Source organism: Perca flavescens, chromosome 3, assembly GCF_004354835.1.
Source record: "Perca flavescens isolate YP-PL-M2 chromosome 3, PFLA_1.0, whole genome shotgun sequence".
In the NCBI taxonomy this organism is placed as follows: domain Eukaryota; kingdom Metazoa; phylum Chordata; class Actinopteri; order Perciformes; family Percidae; genus Perca; species Perca flavescens.
In genome coordinates this window covers 32,312,475-32,336,892 of record NC_041333.1, presented here as the reverse complement: position 1 = coordinate 32,336,892, position 24,418 = coordinate 32,312,475, and the positions used below count along the sequence as shown (strand labels likewise).

The window sequence follows — 24,418 nt, the reverse complement described above, 5'->3', positions numbered from 1 at the left end:
CGCACATACAGTACAAACATGTTTTTGTGTGTGTGTGTGTGTGTGTGTGTGTGTGTGTGTGTGTGTGTGTGTGTGTGTGTGTGTGTGTGTGTGTGTGTGTGTGTGTGTGTAAATGTGTCAGTGTTTGTGTGGGCCTGTATTTTATTAGCTATACCCTTTACATACATGTGTAAGAAGGATATGCATGCAGGGTCTACTTGTGTGAGTGTATGTACAAGTGTTTGCAATTATTTAGGTTTGTGTGCACGCATGTGTTGATGGATATGTGTTTCTATCAACTACCTAATATCTACATATGGTCGAATATATACTTTGTGTGTGTGTGTGTGTGTGTGTGCGTGTGCGTGTGTGTGTGTTTTAATGCACTACCTCTTAAAAGGTTCTTGTTATTTATAAGCTAGCAGGCGGTGGGCCAAACAGGCACCCTGACTTAATAATTGGTTATTTGCTGCTGGAGCCTTGACTGTAGACTTCTGGCTTGGTGACATACTGTAGGTCAGCTTTGGGAGGGTTCCACTACACTTCTGATGTTATCGCTTCAAAGAAAACATTAGCTCTGTTGCCATATATTGCTGTGTGTGTGTGTGTGTGTGTGTGTGTGTGTGTGTGTGTGTGTGTGTGTGTGTGTGTGTGTGTGTGTGTGTGTGTGTGTGTGTGTGTGTGTGTGTGTGTGTGTGTGTGTGTGTGTGTGTGTGTGTGTGTGTGTGTGTGTGTGTGTGTGTGTGTGTGTGTGTGTGTGTGTGTAGCATGTGTGTGCAAAAAGAATAAACGATAAAGTTTGAAATAGGAAATATGTATTGATGTAATTTCTTGGTGTAGATTGGGGGTTTCCTCTCTTACACAGAGCTGTGTGTATTAACATGCATACGTTCTTATGAACATATGTGAGCATGTTAGTTTTAGTACTTGGTGTAAAACTATCTCAAAGAGATGGCATAATGTTGCTTATCTCTCTCACCCCATTTACTAATCAATATTACACTAGACAGCATTGTGCTTTAGTTGCATGCTATATTTCCATTTGGACCAAGTGTTTTTCTTTTTCCATTTGATGAATGTGAACTGTATATTACAATAACCTATCAAATATAGTGCTTTAATGTTTTAATGCCACTGGACTCTGCTAAGAGCCTGTAATCTACCGTATGCATCTAACCAATGTTGAGGTCCTGACTGGAAAAATGCAATACATTACTCATTACTGTTACTCATTTCTAAAGCACCATAATTGCTTTAGTTATTAGTCCCTGTGGGCAGTAATTGGTTCATCTACTCATTATTTTTCTGTCGAATGTCCAGATTTGGGGCTTGTCTTCAAAACAACCTGGATAATGTATCTCAGCATACTCCAAGTGTGAGGGACTGATTTGAAAACAAACTGCTACTGTCATCATTTCACCTGTAATGGTGAGATTTTCCTCCCCAGAAAGTCAACATCTTGATCATTTCTAGTCAGAGTAATAAGAATACACTCATGTAGGGAAAGTTATTTTTCTACCTTTTCTTAAATCACTGTGTGAAGAACCTTTACAGTCTGCAAGAGACTTTTCTATTGGCATATGACGCAGACTTTGGATTTTAGGTGATTTCCCTGGCGTGTTTCTAGTGTGTGAAAAGTACAGCCATGCAGTGCCTCACACCTCAAGGGGCCTGCTTCGTCATTCTGCATTCAACATGGTTTTTCATGCTGTTGGTTTCTTGTTACACTGCCTTAGCTGTGTTTTATGCTGTTTAAGTCGTGCGTCATACTGTGTAAAGTGGGCATAATGCTGTTGTTAGGCCTATATAGGTCACACTAAGCACATATGATTTGAGGGTCCAACTGTATTTGTGCCCTACTATTGAACCTGTGCTAGATTAGCTATGTGGAGTTTAGTAAGATTCAAGTCCATGTTGTCAGGGCCTCGCACCCACCCTGACACCCACAGTGTTTGTATATTGTATAAGTAAGGTATGGCACACACTAATCATACCCCAATGCCAAGCAAAGTGCATTATTTTTCATAACCCCGTGGGGCAGACTGAAGTATCCCAGTTGTACAGTACCATGGCTACTTACCAGCATTTAGTATTTTTGGGAATACATAATTTAATTGTAGACTTTATGTTGGCAACATCTTTCTTTGAAATTGTCATTAGTCTACTTCTTCAACAAGCAGGAAAAACCAAAGCCTAATAGTCCTCAGCTATGACTATTGATTTAGACCCATGTTGCACACCCTCTAGCTAATCGAAACCGCATACATACAGTTAAATACATATACTATATCTTCTTGTTACAGTTAAAAGAATGTTTATATTTGTCTATCCAATTTGGATTATCCAACACATTCAGGGAAAAGTACTGTATGTCAGAAACCCATAGTCCATAATTATTATAAACAGTGCTCAATGACGGATAACCACTAGCATTGTTCATAGTAAGACGGCTAAACTTTAACCTATAGATAATGTCCTTTAATTAAATATTTTAAATATGTTATATAGAGCTGGGCAGATGTAATCTGATTACTGATAGCGTTACCATTCAGACAATCTTCCAATAGCTTGAACTATGCTTTGAAGAAGATGTCAGTATGCTTTTCTTGTCACTCTACAATAAAGTAGCTGATTTGTGTTCATGAGCTCCTTTGAAGCCTGAAGCCATGTAAACAAACTGTATAGTAAAAGAACGTGATATTTTTTTTTTATTAAAAAAATAAATATGAATAGCCTCCCTTAGTTTTGCTATTATATAAATCATTCCAAAGAGAACCTCATTAACTGGTCTATTAAGGAAACATGGAAACTAGACAGCACGCCTGTTCAGACAGCTTTGTGATTTAATGGTTGTACAATACATCCTGTATTTGAATTGGCCGCTTACTGCATTCACACAAAGCCAGGCTATTATCCTTCCTGCCGACTGACTGGTTTCTCTGCTATTCAGTCTTGTTTTAGTACACTGATACCTATCATAAGAGCAACAACACACAGGGATGAGGGGCGGGGTGGTGTACTGGCTTGGAGGTCCTTCTTTTCCTATAAATCCGTACAGACGTCTGCTGGCTTCAGTTCTACACATACACACATAATCATATAGTCAAACAACCAATGGGAGTAGCATGCATGCAAGCCTGTATAATTATTTGGTGATTAAGGCTCATAAGAAGGCAAATGGTTTCTTTAAAACTTATATCAAATTCAGCTTTGATCATTGGCAACTTAACCAAGTGCATCAAAACTTTTTCAGTGTTGTAGATCAACCTGCTCAATATTCTTACTACAACTCAAGTCAGTATTCAGGACAATCATTGTAAGAAAATAGATACAGTTAATATCAACACGTCTTCATTCTAATGAAAAAAAAAAGGTGGGAGGCGTTATGTTTCCTACCGTATGTTTTTGTTTTGGCAAGTTGGTTGCATTTTTAGATGACTTGATTTGAGTTGATCCATGTTATCCGTCAGTGATGGAGACCCATTGAAATACAGGTGGTTGAAGTGATAGGATTAACCAACACAAAGTGTCTTAGTAAGTTGTCTACCACGAACCTCCAGAACAGCTTCAGTGCTCCTCCTCATAGATTCTCCAAGTGAGTGGAACTCTGCTGCAGGGATGAACAGCATTCTTCCAAAAGATATTCCCTCATTTGGTGTATTGATGATGTTGGCGAAGAGAGCTGTCACACATTGCTCCAAAACTTCCTATAGGTGTTTAGTTGGGTTGACATCTGGGGACTGGGAAGGCCATAGCATTTAAATTATAATTTTTATCAAACCATTGAGTGAGCGCTTAATTAAGTTTCTGAATTATTAAATTTGAACAGGGTTTTGCTTTAATCTCTGACCTGTGTGTACATTAGATTTGGTCTCATTTTTGACATATCACAAATGCGGATACGAATTGTGCCCCCCCCACATACACACACTTACACAGGATTTATATGAACTTGGCTAAAGCTCCATCATAAGGTCACTAACCTGTTGTGGTCTAACAGAGACTGGTAGAGATTAATTTACAGTTTTTATCAGTGAGAAATGCTTTCCAGTGGAAGACAAGGAAAAGACATTGGAGAGCTGAATGTGTCTGCTTTTGGTTTCCTCAAGCGAACTGAATGTAATAGTTTAGGTTTTCAACATGCCAGTCTGATTTGTCATGAACTCCAAGTCCTTCCAGTCTGTTCAGAAAGCTGGCTGGATAAATAATGAATCAGACATGCCTTCTCTAAATGTGACTCCAACCATCCATTGAAGTCTTTCACTGTCTAACATTGTAAACGGCGTAAATATGGCCAGCCTTTAGCTACCGGCTTTCTCGCAGCTTCCGTGTATGTACATTGTATATTGTACAAAGCATAACTGTGGCTATGATCTCAATAGCCGGCCCAATGTACAGACTGAAAAACTCACGCAATGGACCACACACACGGACACATCATTTGGATACTTGACTAACTCAAAGCTATTAGTTAATCATTTTGTGACATGCCCAGAGGGCCATGTTGTCCCCGCGCTTTAACCAAAGAGAGAGAAGAAAGCGAGAGAGAGAGCAAATGAGTACACTCTCTCCCTGAAAGCTACTCAGCGCTGCCGTGACAGACAGAACAAACGCAGTGAGGAAGAGGTGGGGGGGAGAGGGAGAAGACGTCAGGGACTGAGTGAAAGAACAAAAAAGGGAAAGCGAGGCTAGCTGAGGCCGGAGAGTATGGTGCTGAGAGAAGAGACGACGAGTGTGAAAGCAGAATGTGGTCATTATATCTGCCCTTCAGCGCCCCCCTCCCAACCTCTCTCTCTATTTCTCTCTCTCTCTCTCTCTCTCTCTCTCTCTCTCTCTCTCTCTCTCTCTCTCTCTCTCTTTCTCTCTCTACATTGCCAGGCGAGAGTTTGAGCATAATATGCGGCGACAGTGTGAGACGATGAAGAATAATTCCTGTATTCAGAGCTGCCACCGCTCGCCCCTCCTCCTCTTCATCCTCCACCTCCTCATCCTCTCTTTCAACTCTACTGACAAGTCAGGCCTGGATATCATTGTATCATTTATCCCGGCCTCGCCTCTGCCACTCTGCCTCGTTTGCCTAGAGGGAAGTGTGAAAAGTGTGCGTGTCTACATGTGTGAGGGTCTCAGTGTGTGAATGTACTTGTGTGTATATGTGTCTATGCGGGTTAGTGTCACTCTGAGCTTGTGTGGATGTTGTGTGTGGCGCTCTAGCTGACTGCAAATGGGCTTTTGTGGAGTTTTTTGGAGACTGCACTTAACAGCTCGCTCAAGGGAGACACACACACACACACACAAGGGGCTGTAAGGGTTCACAGAAAAGGAGGGCAAGTGAAAGCAGAGTGAGAGAGAATTATGGCGAGAAAGAAAAAAAAAAGAAATGGTGAGAGTGGTGGGACTTACTTTTTAAAGCCCTGTTCCCGCGTCTGTTTTGGCTCGGTCAGACAACAAGAGAGATAGAGACACACTTTGTGCAGAGCATCAGAAATGGACTCGTGGCTGAGGGCGATCCACTTCATCCAATCTGCTTCATCACCGTCGGCGGCGGCAGCATCATGCCGCAAAACACTTGTCGCTGTTGCTTCTGTTGCTCCACTGACTAGAGCAAATAACTCGCCGTGATCTGTGACCCGTCACTCAAACTGCATCCAGGCCATTTTCTCCAAACTGTCACTCCAGCTGATACTAGTGACTTCCATTGTGTGATGCTTGAGTGGTTTGGCGTTTGGACTATATGCTGTAAAGTTACAGAGCACACAGGGTGATGTTGTACATTGTAAGTTGTTGATAAACAATTGCACCGGAACTACAATATTAACTTCTTAGATGACATTGCAGTTCTTAGCTTTTTGCACAAAGGCACTAGTCTTTCATCAGCCTGACATCACCAGACCAAATTGCAAACGCAAGTTAGTCTAAATCCTTTCACTTTATTTTCGATTTTCAAAGGGGCTTTATCAAAAACTGTATAAAAGAAATGGACTTAGCTCCTGCGTCTAAAAAGTGAAGCCAATGCGCAAGTGCCTTAAACCTGCATTCTTTGTAATGGCAGCAGGGGGCTGGTTCCCAGACCATCCTATTTTGTCTTAAATGACAATATTGTGCACTAGTGTGATGGTAACCATATGATGTGAATAAGAAGCATGCCATTGTATTTGGCCCGAAAGAGCAGTTGGTGAACATGAGCCTGTTATAATCCATGGCCAATCTTTCAACCAAATAATGTCTTGTTCATGCACTCAGTGGAAGAACCAACATTGAATACATTTACTCCTGGTGAACCAGTGGTTGCACTTTTGACGTAGACTTATGGTTTTTGTGTCAAGCAGAATGTCATGCAAGTATAATACTACATCTTGGTCCAGTAATTTGTCCGTACAATGTCTTTTGTACGTCTTGTGCAGCCTGCATTGGAAATGATATGAGTGCAAGACTAGCCACTTCTGCAAGTTCTCTCCAAGCAGTCTGCTCTAAGACAGGGCGAGAAAATATAGTAAAGTCCACTTATGTCCTTTATTGTAACTCAAGCTTTTACTTTCTGAAGAAGCCTTAGGGCCTTAGTGCATCTGATGCATCTGGAACCCTCTCCCTCCACACCTTTTGGACATTGGAATTTGGGGGACTGTGTCTAAGAGAGGTGTGCAGAGTTGTGAAAGTAGCAAGGGCTTGAACTTCTATCTTAAAGTCTTCCTTCGTTCCTCACACAACTTCTTCCATCATGTTTTGTGTATACAACTGAGTGCAACACCATGTATGCCTTAAAGGGGAGACTGTCTGAAAATGTGCGCCGATGCATTGAGACTACAAAGACATGCAAAAGACACAGAATTCTTGTAGAGATAAAAGGGAGGCAGTGGGATACAGCCAGGAGAAGCTATGACAGCAGGCATGCTCTCATTTTGAGTGTGGCTATTCAGAACAGGTATACAGATGAAAATTAGCATTTAGCTATATCTGGTACAATATATGTATTGTGCATTGCTCCTGCTAAATAAACAATACATAAAAATGTTTGCCTTTAGATGTGGTTAAATAACCCGTTGTACGACCTCGTTCCTTTCAAGCATATTGTACTTTTTGGGATTCTTCAGCGTAAGCTAAACCGATGGAGCCCTTCAAAAGATTAAAAATATTTTACTTAAAAGGCCTAAAAACATTATTTAAAGGTGCTCTAAGTGATCTGACGCGTTTTTTAGGCTACAACGTTTTTTGTCACATACAGTAAACATCTCCTCACAATCCGCTAGCTGCCTGTCCCTGAACACACTGTAAAAAAACGCGGTCTCTGTAGACAGCCCAGGCTCCACAAACGGCAACAAAAACAAACTGCGCCAACCTGCACCACGAACCATAACAAACAGTGTTCCAGCCAATAACCGACAAGAAGGAGCTGGTTGAGTCGTGAATACGCATTGTGGAAGTAGCCTACGTGCTAACGCTGCTGCAGTGATTGCTCAACCAGCTCCCTATTGTCGTTTATTGGCTGAAACACAGTTTGTTATGGTTCATGGGGCAGGTTGGCGCAGTTTGTTTTTGTAGCCTACCTTGTGGATTGTGTGGGTTGACAAATAAAGCTCTCTTTCTCTTTCTTTCTGTCATCCGGCGGACTTTTTGCTGGAAGAGCTCCGTGCGTGGAGGGAGGGTGGGGGCCATCCATCTGATAAATACAAGGCAGCTTTTTTTCTTTCTTTGGAGCGAGTGGTAAGCGTTTTAAGTGGAGCAGGGTGAAATCTGCGGTAAACGTGGAGCAATACTGAGCGGAGCGGCTTTCGGCAGGGGAGCAGAGGGAACGAACAGCTCCTTGAGCCGGGAGCGGAAATTCTCACCGCTCCACTCCGCTCACATGCTCTGGCCTATACAAGCACACCAACTGCACGTGCGTGGAGCACGTCAGGAAACACCCTTGAATAACTGAAGAGTCAGCTTCTGACACTGAAGCTGACACTTCAGTTATTCAAGGGTCAGCGCTAGTATGAAATCCGAGTGACGACACATTCTCAAAGAAAACATTTTTGAAGGAAACACATTTTTGTAATGTGGTTCTATTAATCAGTTTTACTGTATCATCATACCATCATATCACAGACGGATTGCACATACTGGAACATAGATCATTTTATCAGCAGCAAACTCGGGCAACACATACAGTGTAGGCAGAGTGTTTGTATTCACACACAAGGTCACACTTTAAACAGACAGATAATGTGTTTTTGAGAGTGCATACACTCAACCACATGTATAAACACATTCAGCTCACACCCTGTCATACTGACTCTCATGTATACACATATATTACACACACACAATCTCTCCTAACATGACCCTGCATGCGGGTGTGTGTGTATCAATAAAATATGGTGGCATGAATAAGTGATAAGATACATAATGGAGAGGCAGCTGAGCTGAGCTGAGCCAGGCCAGCTTTCCACAACACAGGAACTTCCTGTCAACAGAATGCCCAACCAAGGACATGTCTGTGTATATGTGTTTGCATCTTCTAAGAAATGGGTTGGAGAGAAACAAAGAGGAGAATATACAAGCAAGAATGTTAGCACATTGGGTAGTAGGCTATATCTTGATATCTTGAATACACTGTTGTGACTGTGAATAGAGGCTAAATAAAACTTGAGTAATAAGTATAGCTGAATGTAAAAAGCGCCATGGAAACTCATACACAATATTTTTATACCACATTTCATATTGTCTAAATAAACACTGTGCATACACAAAGAGGGGTATCATCTTTTACTATTCTTCTCTTTTATGTTCATGCACTGTCCGGGTCTGTTTACCATGCTTTGCTGCTTCCCCTCTTTCCTTCCATTTATGCAGACTTTAAAGCCCCATAATGAACCAATTATCTTTTGCATTTTCAAAAAATAAGCTTCACTATTTTGGAAATATGCACGATATTATTGTATCTGCCTGCACAGCCAATATCACATATTATGAAGCATGAAACCCTCACAGGCATGATGACATGCAACAAAGATTCCTGGCTGGAATTGAACTGGGAATGCCATCGTCGCATGGTATACGCCAGGGCGCCCACATGGTAATATTTTCAAGCCCATTCTAGAGCGAGCATAAGTGAGCAGCTCTAAGTGTCTGGCTTTTGTGCTGTGAAAAAAAATGCCCTATATATGAGGAAAACCAATAAGCAGTCTAATCTAACTAACATGTAAAACATTCAGATCCTTTGAGACGCTAACTCCCAAACTTATTCAGTTCTTCTTAGTGCATTAACAGCTTCAAAATTCACAACAGCTCTTAATTGACATTGGCTTTCTAGTGTGAAGCAGGATGAGACTGTTTCCGCACATTAGCACGTTTTACAGGCTGCTACCCCTCTGAGGCTTTTGAATACAATCATATCCTCTCCGTCGTATCCTCTTCTCCATGAGAGAAGCATTTATCTTAAGGTAAAGCCCAACACTGGCAAACAAAGTGTATCAATTAAATCAGATCAAGACTCACTGTCAGGCAGAGAATCAAAATTGAAGCAATGATATCATGTTCTGTGTATTAATACTGATACAGACTGATACCACAAAAAGACTACATTGAGGATCTGTGCAGCCACGTGTCCAAGATGAAAGCTCAGCCATGATTATGCCACATTAAAACACTTAAGGACATATAAAAGCACCTGCTTCATGTTGATGTTATAGAGATAATGTTATCTCTCTTTTCTACTCCACATAACTCAAATGCAAACAAAAGCAATACAAGGATGTGCAATTTAGTAATTAGGAAATGAGCTAAAATCATCCTTATGATGAGCACAATCATCTTCTAGTGCAGACTGACAGTAATTTGAGAGGAAGACAAGATAGCATTAGCTTCCTACACGTACATTGGTAGCTATTTCAAGCCTCAAATTGGTTTGTGTACGTTGTGTTTTCCTGTTAAGAGGTTAGAAAAGTTTAAAAGCCCAGACTTTGGGTTGGTTGAGGAAGTGGATTACAGGGTGCAATTTGAACTGATTCTCTTCATTAGGTCACTGTGTAGGGTTTGTAATAGTGGAGCTAGGTTTTAAATTGAGAGAATTTAACATGTTTAGTCCAAGCACAGATCTTGCAATTGTATTCATTTTGGACTGGTTTATACTGGTTTGTTGGAGGTTGTTGTTTCAAATATATAGCCTAGCATATTAGCAGAACTGCAGTGGTTAAAAGTATCTGATTAACCATGTTTTGTAGTTTGCATAACTATAGCAGCACCAGTATTATATTCATGTTAGTACCTGTGTAATCTGCAGGATATAATCTGCCTGTTCAGTGTCGTTTTTGTACTACTTCTAACCTTTCTTGATGCAAAGAAATATGCATTTGCACGACTTCACACACCAGAATTGGTTGTATAATATCTTGATACCCACACAATTTAGTTCTTATGCACATTTGGTCAGTGTTTATGTCAAACCCTGTGTCTGTGTGAGTCTGTGCATCCTTGCCGGTCGTTCGCATTCTTCTGTTGTTTTGAATGTATACCTTTTGACCTCTGCTCTCTTGACCCGCATCTAAACTGTCCAAAGAAGGTTTGTGTGCGTCACATGAAAGCAGATAAAGAAAATCATGCTTCTTAAAGCTCAAACCCCATGAATCTAACAAGAAACTTGCTGTTTATTCAAACCCAAGCATGATAGATTTGTCCACTTCGAAATCAGCTTTTCTACTGTATATAAAGGCAATCCAAATGTAATGGATGCTCCTTTGTATCCAGCTTCTCGTCCTCAAGCAGCGTTTCAAAGGACTCTGCTCTTTTATACAGAGCAGCTGAACTTTTTCCCTTTTGACCCTTTGCTGACTGCTCGCTTACTGTGTGTGTGTGTGTGTGTGTGTGTGTGTGTGTGTGTGTGTGTGCACAGTATGTGTTTCCATGTCTCTCAGGGTTAACCTGTACCCATAGAACATTGGTGTTATGCTTAATGGAGCCTTGTTTTTCCTCTTACCAGTTCTGTAGTTCTACAGAAGTTTGCTTTCATTTGCCGCTATTCTGATTTCACACTCCAAGAAAAGCGTCGCGAAGACCCAAGTGTGCGTTCATGAGTAAATGTGTGTGTTTGATGTCTGTGTTACTATGGTGACTACATCTAGACAGAAAAATCGGGCCACTATTTACATTTTATCAAAACAACATCAGATTCAGTCATCTGACTTTGTGACATTGCTGTTTGCATAATTTCTATAGTATTGGAGAATGAATACTATCAGACATTAGAAAAGATGGCCAGCTATGATGTCAGATATATGACTTTATGTGCAGAGCAAGGTTAGGAGACAGCATGATGCGGATGGTACATCAAAATCATGACTCAGGACAAAAAGTTTCCTGGCCTTAAGTTCAACACACACCATCCATATTGTGTCATTTTAGGTCTATAGCAGAAGAACTAGTCAAAGTACAGGATGTACCAAACCGGAGAAGAAATGGGAAAAAATACTGCTTTTCCAGAGACTTGATTTTTATAAGTTGTTTCAGGTGACTAAACATCGGACTGGGACACCGCCTGTTCATTTCCCATTTCCTACTGACAATCAGCGTTGGTTTCATTTCACAATGACCACAATCTTTTCCTAACCTTAATATATATAATCTCCCGTAGAGCACTGTATTAATCACAAATGGAAATTTCAGGGTTACAGTAGCCAAGACATAACTCGCAAAATAATTATATAACAATACACACAAGAAGGTAAAAAGCCATACATTATAAGCAATCAACAAGAATATAATACAATCTGAAAAAGGTGATTGGACTGTATTTAGTACCCCACTCTAAGATGAATATGCACTGTAAAATGATAGTGTAATTATCATTAGTTGATTTTATATATATACTGTACAGTAATGTTGGAAGGATTTTGGCTATCAAAATTTCTAAGTGACCAGATGTGTGACCAGTATGATGTGACAGTTTTAACCCAGAGAGATTAATCATCACTGTAAATGAAGGGTCGTGCCTAATGAAATGACTCTTCATTTTAAGTCAAGGCAGAGTTAGAGGTAGGTTTCCGTAACCGTCTTCAAACCACGTGTTCAAAGTGTGACAAGTGTAATGTACATGGAGTATTCTGTGATAACATTCACCACATCTTACCCACACACATACACTGTTCATCAGCAGTACTATCTGGCCCTTACCTTGCCGTGGTTGTGAGGCTGGTCAGGTATGTGATGTGATGATGAGCGACAGCCTCCTGACACTGTGCGGTCCATCAGATTCCTCAGGGGACACCAACACCAGCAACCTTTTTCAGCTGAGACCAGCCCTCCTGTCCAAAACCATTGACAGGGGTCTCCCAAGATGTTTGTCAGGACATCAAACCATACGTTTCTGCATGCTTGTGTGTTCAGGATAGGATATTTCAGTAGTCTACAGAGTGGGACCTGTTCTCCACCATAGGCAGTTTGTTGTGAAGTGCTTACACAAGTAGAAGTATTTGAATGTGCTTACTGTTGATGCACTGTCTTTTTAAAGTGCATATGTGAGCCTCAAGCACCTTTTTGATACATGTAGAAGAGAGATAGATAGAATTTCCACAAACCTCACCCTCCATCAACAGAGATAACAGAGGAAGCTAATGCTTGAAAACCCGCATAAAGTCTCTTTCTAAGGTGCTTCAGTGCTCCTTGGCATACACTTCGCAAGCCTCTGGGGTCTACTGGAGAGATGAATACCATTTTCCCAAAAGATATTCACTTGTTTGGTGTTTTGATTATGGTGATGAACGCTCCAGAATCTCCCACAGTCTGTACATACTGTACAGTCCTGCACATGTGGACCTTGAGTCCCAGATGATCCACAATGGCATCATTGTAAAAGCTGCATCTGAACCAGAAAGGGGCTCAAAATTGAATATACTGTAGGTCAAAAATTCAGCGGTTCATGTATTATTCTTGAAATGAATTACAAAGCAAACGCTGCTGTCACATTTTAAGATATGATGTAACCATTTACGTTTATTATTAATTTCTATCATCATTGTACCAAGTAGATTGTAATGCTGTGTGTTCACAGGGCGTGATCTGCATCATCTTGACACGGTTTGCTGGAGAAGCCTTTTTAGTTCTCTTTTTGTTGAGCTGCCATGTGTCACTGTGTTTGGCTTAGCTTTTATGAGACAAGTAATGTGACTGGCTGGGAGCATATTTATTAATCCTTCACAACCTCTGATCTATATTCTACCTTAACCATCCCCTTTTCACCAAAATAGCATTAAGATGCCTACACAGTACATGCGCCCGAAACTTTTCACACGTCGTCGTCCCTTGCAAGATAAAAATAGGGCCCCATAACTGCATAATGACGAAAGGTATGGTAGGTTGAAGTTGAACCAGGAAGTCGCCTATATATTGTGATTGATGTTTATAACGGAGAGTTTGGGTAATGATTTTACCGTTCACCTTTGTTTTCTCTTCTAAATAAGTTTGGCTCTCCTGGAGTTTTTTTTTTGTTTTGTTTTGTTTTTTAAACGTATCTGATCATCTGATTGTGCGTGGTTCTCGCCCCTTTGGACCGCGTTCCAAGATCACAGCAATTACTTTGGGGAGTACTACAGAGTTATCATAATCAATGGAACCAATGGCCCAAGCTTTGGAAGTAAAACCCAAGTTGTAGTAAATCATAGATTTCCTTTAAATGTGTATGCCCTTGCCTTCAGAAAGTCCTCAAATTATCTAATCTGCAGTTGAATTACTTGTAGTTAGTTGTTTGTGTGTTTGCTGAATATACAAATCCAGGTGAACATACTCAATACAACATTCCTTTACCATATTTGCTGTTTATGTTACTCATCTGCTGTTACTCTCTTTTGGTCCACGCGCAGCAGTCGGCCTATAAAAGCAATTTCATACAGTGTCCAGTGGTGAGGCGGCTGTCAGTCTGCTCTGGGTAAATAGCTAGTCAAATACTGGGTCAGCACTAGGTTTTCATTAGAGGCCTAATTCAAAGCGGCCCACATAGAGTGTCAGGAGTGTCCCGGCCTGTTGTTGGCACCCCTTATAACACACTCTAATGAGCAGCCGCTGGGAAAGTTGTGGTCAGCTGTGTATTTGGCGGTGTAGCTTAGAATACACGGTCAGAGAAGACGAAGAGAAAGTCCCCCCTCAAGGGCCTGAATTAGCCCCATGAATCACTTACTTTCTTTTTCATTAGTTTCTTAATCACGCAACCTGTTGAGTGTCATGATTCATGGGACTAGCTGCTTGCTGTGGTTTACCCTGTAGAGTTCAATCATGAGGCCGGCATTCTCAGTGGATTTGCCAGTATGTGAGCTGGACAGTGTTACTGTTTTGTTTATAAAGGTGCTTAAAGCATCTCTTTGCCTCTGTGATCCGTCGGGAAATATGTAGACAAGGGGATCATATGTGTTGATAGATTCAGGACTGCAGCACTTTCCAACCTTAATGCTTAGTCAAAATGTTTCCTGTTAACTTGCAAATATGAATAAATTAAAAAAAATTGTTATACATTGAGCGGGATCCAGGCTAGTCCCGAGTGTTTGAGCAGTGCATAAATGAAAAAGGTTTCAACATCCAGCACGTGGCTCCATTTGAACGCTGCACATGGCATCTACCCTGATATACTGTACGTGGTGTGTGTGTCTCCAGCCGCATTAATGTGAGCTGTCCTTTACACAGGAGGGTGTGTTAAGCCTGGCTTTTCACAGTCCATCAGGATGATCTCCAGTAGATGTTAATGAGCTTTCCCACTAATGTGGACTCAGTCGTCCAACTGGACAGCTTTCTAAGGATTGTACAGAGCAAGGACTCATATAGTGATGCCAACATGTTTTCATCTGTAAAAAATCTGTAAGTCCTTATTATTAATGGTATTTCTTTTTTACATATACATATTATTATTATTATTATTATTGTAGTTGAACTCAGTATTTAAGTGATAACATGCCAGTGCTATTGATTAAATTATTATTGGTAAAACATATATATATATATATATATATATATATATATATATATATATATATATATATATATATATATATATATATAACATTTGTTATGTGACACTGTTTGTGGTTTGAGATATTCGGAAAATTGTGGCCTTTTTTTTCAAAAACCTGAAGTCATTTGAGAAGTGAGTTCTTGGAGTTTGTTTCCCTCAGAGCTCTTCACAGACCAGACTTGAACATTGTGTTTTCTACAGCATAGGCCTACCATAATATCATATCATAATATCTGCCACGATGGAAAATTGAGCTAAAATTTGCAACATTGGGGAGAAAGGCAGCTCTTGGTATTTGGTTGTGTGCATCTCATTTAAATTAGGAAAAACATATGTAAATGCAGCATGTACAATTTGTTCATGTTAGGGAGTATCCACCAATGCAGATATATCATCAGCAGGGACACCATAACATGTCCTTGGTAATATTTTGGAAATTAAGGGGGGTTTAATGACCTGAGGAAGAGGAATCACAACCTCAGTGTTTCTAATAAATCTAAATCTTGGCTAGAAACCATAAAACACAAGTGGAAACATCATTGCTATGGATTTTTATTATTATTATTATTATTATTATTATTATTATTATTACAGGTAGACATGTCATTGCCATGAGTGGAACCATTATCACTGCAGGTAGGGGCAAACCCAAATGTGCCTCCTTATTTTAGTTACGTAAAAACAATATGTAATTTAATAGAATGTTTTAAATGTCCACCAATGTACGTTCAGTAGTAGACACCTAAAAATAGAGGAATTGCATATACAAAATTACCATCCATGATTTTAATGTAGAATAGTGTTCCATGTGCATTTTTCATAGGCTTTTATAAGTTGGCAAAAGATAAAATCTGGAGGAAAAACATTAAAAATTATTTCAGACATCTTTTTGGCAGCTGTAGTTCAGATGGCAGCGCGGTCAACCATTTATCGTAGGGTTGCTGCTTCTGCCCTCAGCTCCTATTGTTCACATGTTGAAGTGTCCCTATGAAACACGCTGAAACCTAAATTTCTCTCAATATATTCCTGGGAAAAAAAAATTTAATATATTTTTTTATTTTGTTCACTATAAAAACCTAACATAATAGCAGTGACTAAATCCACATTAGTTGGTGGATTCCTGAAGGAACCAAAATGCCAACACCAATATGTATGTGAGCCATTTTTCAAATAGGAAGTGTGTGTGTATGCACTTCGGTGTAAGTGTAAGTGTGTGTAGGAGACTGTTGGGGGTTGGAATGTGACGTGAGAGCACTAATCAGAGCCAGCTGGGGCCAACCCTGAGATTAAAGTTAAAACACAAAAACAATCAGCTGGGACAAGTATACTATCGCTATGGGTTACTGCCCCCATCCCAGCCTCTCAGGGGGAGAGAGGGACAGAGGCGGAGAAAGAGAGGATGGATGGATGGATAGACGGATGGATGGGACTCTACCCACAGACCCTCTGATTAAGAGCTCCTTTGTATTCTCTTTGATCCTTTCTTAGTGGTGAGTCTAGGCTCAGCACAACATGCACATGACACACACCAACACACTGCCAGTCAGGACCACAGGATGTGCTCCGTATATGTCTGTCTGTGTGTGTGTGTGTGTGTGTGTGTGTGTGTGTGTGTGTGTGTGTGTGTGTGTGTGTGTGTGTGTGTGTGTGTGTGTGTGTGTGTGTGTGTGTGTGTGTGTGTGTGTGTGTGAGAGAGTTTAAGAGGATTAAGGCCTGTCCATGGCCGAGGGTGCAGACTGCACTATTTCTGATCATTTCCTCTGTATGTCCGATTGGTTGATAAGGTATTAACTCGCCTCTGTGTTGTTATACGTGTCTCTGTTGGATTGTGCGAGGATGCGTCTCCAAAAACAACAACATTTTCCTCCTTGTTCAACACTGACAAGAATCCACCCCCTCCCTCCATCCATCTCTGGCCTAAAAACACTCCTCTGTTATCTCCAGCTGTGGAATCCAGTGCTGTTTTACTGATAGCTTTTTCTAACCTATCTTGGGTTGACTTGCTCTTTCTTTTGAAGTCTGGCCACTGGTTTTGTCCCTAAATTTAATTTAGTGATCTATAACGGTCAAATGCTATTTGTGAGGTTTTTCCTTGACAAGAATAAAGCTCTGGAGACAACACACTGCATACTATATCCACATATAATCACATTTAAGATCCTGCTATCAGCTTCCAAATTTCAAATACATATCATTTTTGGCATTGAAAATTACAGTTTTAAAGATAAGTCACTATATATTAGCACCAAATATTTATCAGACAGGTCAGATCAGCCATCCTTTAAAAGTCCATTTTAGTCAAAGCCTACAGTAGTTTCCATTTCTTCATTGGCCTTCCTCCAGAACAGCATTATCTACACATCGCATCTGACAAAACCACCTTGTAAATAACCATGTTACTTTACCTAGTGACATCCGCCCCAGAGGAAAAGATCCCCAACATTAGAGTGCTGGGGGATTGTGTCGGGGGCGTGAGAGGTTAAGACTTGTTGAATAGCTGGTAGGCGTCACACAATGAGGTGGATTAGGCAGCACTAGAAAGGGCCTTTAGGGCTTTACTGGGTTGTTCAGCAGCTTATAGCGCCTACAATAACACAGCAACAGTGCAGATCTGGGGTTGGCAAAAAGACTAGCTGGGAGGGCAAGTGGCTGGCAGTTACGGTCAGTGTGGTAGGAAGCATGGAAGCTGTGATGTAAGAAAAAGAGTTAACAGGGAGGCAAGGAATCAAATATTACTGACTGACAGGAAGAATTTAGCTAAGGACTTACTAATGGGTAAAAAGAAGTACAGCAGCATTTTGCTAGAGATCCCCTGGGCCCTCCCGAAGGACCCCTGGGTGTCACATTGGCATTGAGACATGGAGTTGCAGGGCTGCAGAGGAGAGGTGAGGCTCAGTTGTAGTGGCTCCAGCACTTGTCTCTGCTTGCCTGGATCTGTGGCTGGAAAAATGATATCATTACAGATGACCCATATTCTTACAGATAAACCTCGGCACTGTGGTGTGTGCTGTGCTACTGTGTGCGTGAGTACAGAAATTGTGTTTTAAGGTGCATATTAACCTCAAGTATTTTCCACAAGAGATTCCACTTAATCAACGACAGATGACATATGATACATTATTATCATAGTTGCTATTGCAGTTGCTACTACGTTGTAACAATATTATCATCCTGGGCTTCAGTGGAGACATATGAGAGCTGCAGAGCCAAAATGTAAATTCTCTTTTACAGGTTTTTAAACTTGACACATTTTGGAATTTCCTGGTTAAAAGATTACTTGCAACTATTAGCAATGTCATTCAATAAAGTACCGGTATAAGTGGCCTAATAATTTCATACTTTATCTGAACCCAGAGCACTGTGAACCAGCAGTCCTCACCCCTGTCTGGGATTACTGAAGCATTTCTGCCCTGTTGGGGAATTAAACAGGAGGGGGGTGGGAGGGCGGGCAGCAGGCTGGAATAACACCGCAGTGTGGCACATTGCGTGTTAGCTGGGATAATAACAGTGTGGTTTGTATTAGGTTTCCTTGGCTAAAGTAAGAAGCTCCCACTTCCTGCATGCCCTCCATAAAGACAGTATCCGTATTGGCCTCTGAACATCTGCAGGACGTATTGAACACACGCTGTGGTTTTATGTCAGTGCAGTATTAATTTGAAAAGACTCTTAAGCTAATTAGACTTGTTCATCGCAACGTCACTGATTTGTTCTGCAGTCAGATTTTGACAGACAGCAGTGTGCAGTTCAACATCACCTCAAAAATAGCAGAAAGAATTCATTGCATGATATTCTGGCACAGTAAAAAACTCCAGCAGTGGAAATTGTTTTCAACTGATACCAGAAAGAAGCTGTACGTCAGACCAGATTGCAGCTACAGTGAGCATGTCAGCTTTTATTTTTGTTCTGTATTTACTCTGGTTTTTTAATGTTCGTTCAGGCCATCATGCCAGTATGTATTAATGCTTTTTGGACTAAGGCCATGTTCAGACCAAAAACAGCCATGCATTAAAACAACACAAGGTAATCTACCAGTTTATTTCCCTGTGGTTTAACATGAACAGCATATTTCTATAGTTTACTCACTACATTTTGGGACTTTAAGGCATTCATCAGTTGTATACACAAAACATGATGGAATAAGTTGTGTGAGGAACGAAGAAAGTCGTTGAGAGGGAAGTTCAAACCCTTCCTATTTTCACAACTCCGCACACCTCAGTCCCCCAAATTCCAATGTCAAAAGGTATGGAGGGAGAGGGTTTCAGATGCACTGCGGCCCTAAGACTTCTTTCAGAAAGTAAAAGCGTGAGTTAGAATAAATGACATAAGTGGACCGCACTATATTTTCTTACCCTGTCAAAGTACAGACCGCTGGAAGAGAACATGCACTCATATCATTTTTCATTTATTGTTTAATTAGCATGGACAATGCACAATAGATATAGCGTACCAAATATAGCTAAAAACAAATTTCCATCTGTATAGCTGTTCTGAATCGCCATACTCAAAGTGAACAAAAAGCCTGCCGTCTTAGCTTCTCCCGGCTGCACCCTGTAGTAGCAGTAACCATGTGCACTTTTGCTCTCATGTATGTGCATTATTATATCCTGCTCTCAATTTGTTGATGACAGTCATACCATACTCTGTCATGGATGCACACTGCTGCACATTCACAGGGCGTCGGCCACTGTCAGCAGAGCAGCCAGGCAGCAGCAGATTGAATACAGCTAGAGGCCTGATGGACGTCACAATACACTACATGCATCATAGTCTTAATACTGTGCTGCCACTTACGCGCACGCCATTCTATCCATATATTGGCGGATATGGTTTACAGCATGTAATAACAGTAATAGGTTCCTTATGGGGATATCGTCAGCAGAGCAACCTGGTCAGTCTACAGTGAGGGATGTGGAGCAGTGTGAGCATGTCAGAGAAATGCTCTGTCACCCAAAGAATGTTGGGAGAAGATTGGTTGTGTCTTAGAATAACTGCTGTCCATTGATACTGTGGGTTAATTGCACAGATGTGGACTTTCTCTGTTTATAACACAGATCCAGGTTCATAGAGGTCTGATGAGTAATTCATGGTAAAGCAATAGGAAAGGATGTCCTTTTTTATTCCTACTGTCTGTTCAATCTAGTCATGATGCTGTAAAATGTTTAGTATCCTGTGCCTCTTTGGCTGCCATACACTTTGGAACTATGGGAATTTAAAATCATCTCATATTTATATATGTTTGAAATTGCTTTTATATGTTCATGTATGTTTGCTGCTGAAATACTGCGTTAAAGGATCATTCTGGTTTATTATAACTTGGACCTTATTTTCATAGTTTTGATCATCATTTCTATCAGTTATGATAAAAGTGTATATGTTAGTAATAACAACTACAGAATGCACAGTAGGCCAAAGTCTGTAAACTGGGATGGATGTTTACAAGAAATAGTTTTGATTATCATTTTACAATTCACCTTCCCTTCCACAAGACAAGACACTGTCTGATCATATGACTGTGCGTGTTTTCTCAGCTTTTACATTAAACAGTTTTGCCATGTACATGCAACCTAGTGTCAAGCATAAAACTGGTTTGCTTCTTAAATATGACACCAGTAGTTGCCCTTAATTTTAGTAGAGTAGAGCTTTTGAGTACCGGTGCCAATACAATACCTGAATTTATGTACCAATACAATTTTTTGGTTTGTTTTTTATATGTACTTTGAGGAACATAGACATTTTTGTTTTTCTAAGTCCTTTTTTTCCATCATTTGACAAAACAAGCTAAACTGATCAAACTGTGTTTCAAGATGTTTTACACAAGCAGACATAAAAATAAACAAATAATAAAAAATTGGTTTAAGTCAAAAAAAGCTTTGACTTAAATCAGGAGGGACTGTATCTGATCAAAGAATATGCAAACAAGACGTGAGACAGCATTGAATGTGGTGCTTCACAGTTTTTAAATACTCAATGCTACACACACGTTTCAGTTGGTACTGAAAAAGTATTTGTTTATTATACCCAGCCCTAATAATGAGGACATTTTGTTTTGGTCAGAATAAGGATAAAGAGTATCTGTCAGAAGACACTTTGGGCATGTGAACAGATCACCTGATGGCTCCAATTTAACAATCTCTCTCTCTCTCCTTCCCTCCCTCTCCTTCCCTCCCTCTCTCTCTCTCCCTGCAGAGCTGCAGAGGGAGGGCAGCATCGAAACCCTCAGTAACAGCTCGGGCTCCACCAGCGGCAGCATCCCACGCAACTTCGAGGGCTACCGCTCCCCGCTGCCCACCAACGAGAGCCAGCCGCTCAGCCTCTTCCCCACCAACTTCCCCTAGAGTCCCACCTCTCTTCCAGGAAGAGCCGCCACCGTCCAGCCCACCTGCCTGCCTCCCCCATCAGCATCACACTGGCACACTTGTGTGTTGAACTGAAACCCAACTGTGTCTAGGATTTGTGTTTCTCTGTACACTGTGTTTTGGGTTTTTTTCTCCTCTCATACAACTGATCACATATCAGTGCAATCCCAACTGCATCCAGTTATAGTATTTTATTTCTTGGTTTGGATGTGAAGGCTGATATTTTTATTAATGAAGCTGCCGATGCTTCTTTAGTTTGTACAGATTTCCAATCATTTTACATTTTGCTTATCCTTAAATTGCATTCATGTCTGGGTTTTCACCCAGACACACATTTATTATAGACTCTTGAAAACTAATTTATTTTAAGCTTAACAGCTATTTTAAGTGTCGCTGAGCAATTAACCAAATCTAAAGTGCAGATAAAATGAAGTTTCATCACATAGAGTATTTTGATACACCTGTGGCCAGGGAGGAACTTCTTTTATTTTCAATATCAGAGTTTTTATTAACTGACCAGTATCTATCTAACCCTGCTTTTAACCTTGTCGTTGTGTTAAATCAGAAGCCAGTTGACACAGGCGCTGTTGGAGACCAGCCGTCCTCTCCTCTCTGCAGCTGATGTCTGCTGTTTCCTCAGCCCACCATCATTCTTTGTGTGTGTTTGAAGTTTTACGGTGTGCCTATTGTCTGAATGAGCCATGAGAAAACGGAGCGCCGACAAAGAGAAAATGTTTATTCCAGTCAGTGACGTGTAGCAGCTCCTTTTCCCTCATTTCCCCGTGAGTGTGTTGCTGCTCTTATGGCCTCTCAGTAAATGTTTTTGATTAAATTTGGTCCTCTCATGCCTTTGATTATCATGTAATTACATTTGACAAAGGATGCAGTAATGAGATGACACTAATAATATGTTGCTGAAGTAATTTAGATGTTTACAGTGTAATTGAAATATGTTTCTGACATCATTTAGACATATTCCCCACTCGGCCTTTCCAGATAGTAAATTTTAATTGAGCGGAGGCTTGTGTAGCCGTCGTGTTTTTTGTACATTAGCAACTTTTGACCAAAATCTTTTTCTTGCCTCTAGTGATAGATCTCTGAAAAATGTATTTTCCTTAAATGTACTAGCTCTGCCCGTAGCAAAGAGGATTGATAATCAGAAATTCTTTCATTAAACCCACTTTGCCTGTTAGTTTGTTCTGAGCAGAATGTTTGTCTTGGTTAAAACTGAAAAGCACTATTTACAGAGTCACATTAGAAATAATTTTAAATGATAGTAATGTACAATCCTTGGACTGGCTGCATGTCGTGATGGCCTGTTGTTGTTCTGTCACTGAACGAGGGCATGCATCTACTTGTTTTAATTCAGAGAATTAAAACAAGTAGAGAATTCAGAGAATTAAAACAAGACTTGATCTGTAAAATACTTACTTCTTTTCCCAGCATTCATGCAAGAAAAAACATAGTAAAACTTAAGGAAATGAAACTGTCGGTCTTTTTTCTCACTCTGATTGCTCCTAATTGTGCCGTTCAGATTTCAACCACGGCGGTGACCATCAGCACATAGTACCACTGGTAATTAGTACCATATTTTTTAACAGGCAGTAAAGTGCTGTTAAAGGGACTTTTTATGGGCAACTCTGGCTCTTTGTTCTGAGAGAGAAACGAGAGGCCATGTTTGTTTCTCTGCTAATCAGCACACAACTTCAAATACAAAAACTCAGAGATTTAAAAAAAATATACTAACTATTTTAAATCAAATTAGCGGCGAATTATTCCTTGTATGCTTTATTTCATCTCATCGATGTGTTCATAAGCTGCTAGCCATAAAATTAAAAAGGGGTCCTTGCCCAGCTACAATGGAACATATTCCAACTTGAGGAAATGGCCAGAAAACATTTGCACAGACAATTAAATCAATAACTTATTCAACAGTTTTAAATTGAAAACAGTATGCCTGTATTTCCAGTCAGATATATTTGGAAATACAATTTGTTACAGTATGAGTTGCACAACACAATACATAAAAAACTGAACCATTACAAAATGTGTTTACTTAGGTTTATATGCAAGACTCCCTTATGAATAAAGTAGAAATAAGCTCCAGCTGGCAGGATGTGTCTCTGCCTCTTCATCCAGAGGAAAGCTCAGCATTATCCAACGAGTAGAGAAAAAAAACTACAGTTTTTACTTGAAACTTTTGATTTAATTCCAGCATGCTTTAACAAACATTTTACAATGTTTAATATTCACAATATTACACATTTTAAGTGTGGAGGAAATATTCTACTTGATCATCAGGGCCACCTTTTAAAATGTTTTTAAAAAAAGTGTTAAATAACAATGTATTTCATCACACACTAAAAATCTGAAAACTGACACACATCATGTCAGTTTAAAATGAATTTGTACGTTTGGTAATTTCTAACAAGCAGACATTGTGATGGCATTACATGGGGAAAAACCTGGGCACAGTTAACTGTATTAATTTTGAGAAGAATTTCTAAAATACTGAACTCTACACATTCAACGGTGTATTCTAGCAGTAACTCAGAAAGACTTGTCCTGTTACAGTCATTGAGCATAACCGTAAAATCCCTACTCACTGATTCAAGTCACTCTGGATAAGAGAATCAGCTCCCTGAAATGTAAATGGAGCAAACTTGAAAGTTTCCATGGTCTTGCATCCAACATCCTGATAGGAAATGTGCGGTGGAACCTGTAGAGTCCCTACCTGTGAACTTTTAACAAGAGAAACATGGCAGCAAACTGAATGCTTATAAATCATGTTAGGACTAACTGAATACAACTAAAACGGAGTCTACGCAAGGTGTGATAGTCACACTGATTCTCCTGAATTTATGGGATCACTACCAAACCTCAATGGTGGAAGTAAAAGTACTAATACCACAATGTAAAGATACTCTGTTACAAGTAAAAATCCTGCATTGAAAAGGTTACTTAAGTAAAAGTATGTAAGTATAATCAGGAAAATGTACTTAAAAGTAAAACTCCTCACATTTTAGAAACTGGAAATGATCAAAACTGTTCTGTCAGTCAACTGTTTAATGGTCTAATCATTTCAGCTGTTATTGTGGCCTATATATTGTTGGGT

General features: G+C 40.2%; 1 protein-coding gene across 1 annotated transcript in view; it reads left to right on the top strand.

Annotated features, from left to right (window-relative positions):
• Positions 1–22,782, top strand: part of bcas3 (BCAS3 microtubule associated cell migration factor) — a 347,258-nt gene extending 324,476 nt beyond the window's left edge. Inside the window, exon 24 of the mRNA XM_028572947.1 lies at positions 21,134–22,782. Within this exon, the coding sequence (XP_028428748.1) occupies positions 21,134–21,282 (149 nt within the window). The 3' untranslated portion in view covers positions 21,283–22,782. The remainder of the gene's footprint in view (positions 1–21,133) is intronic.
• The last annotated feature ends 1,636 nt before the right edge of the window (positions 22,783–24,418 follow it).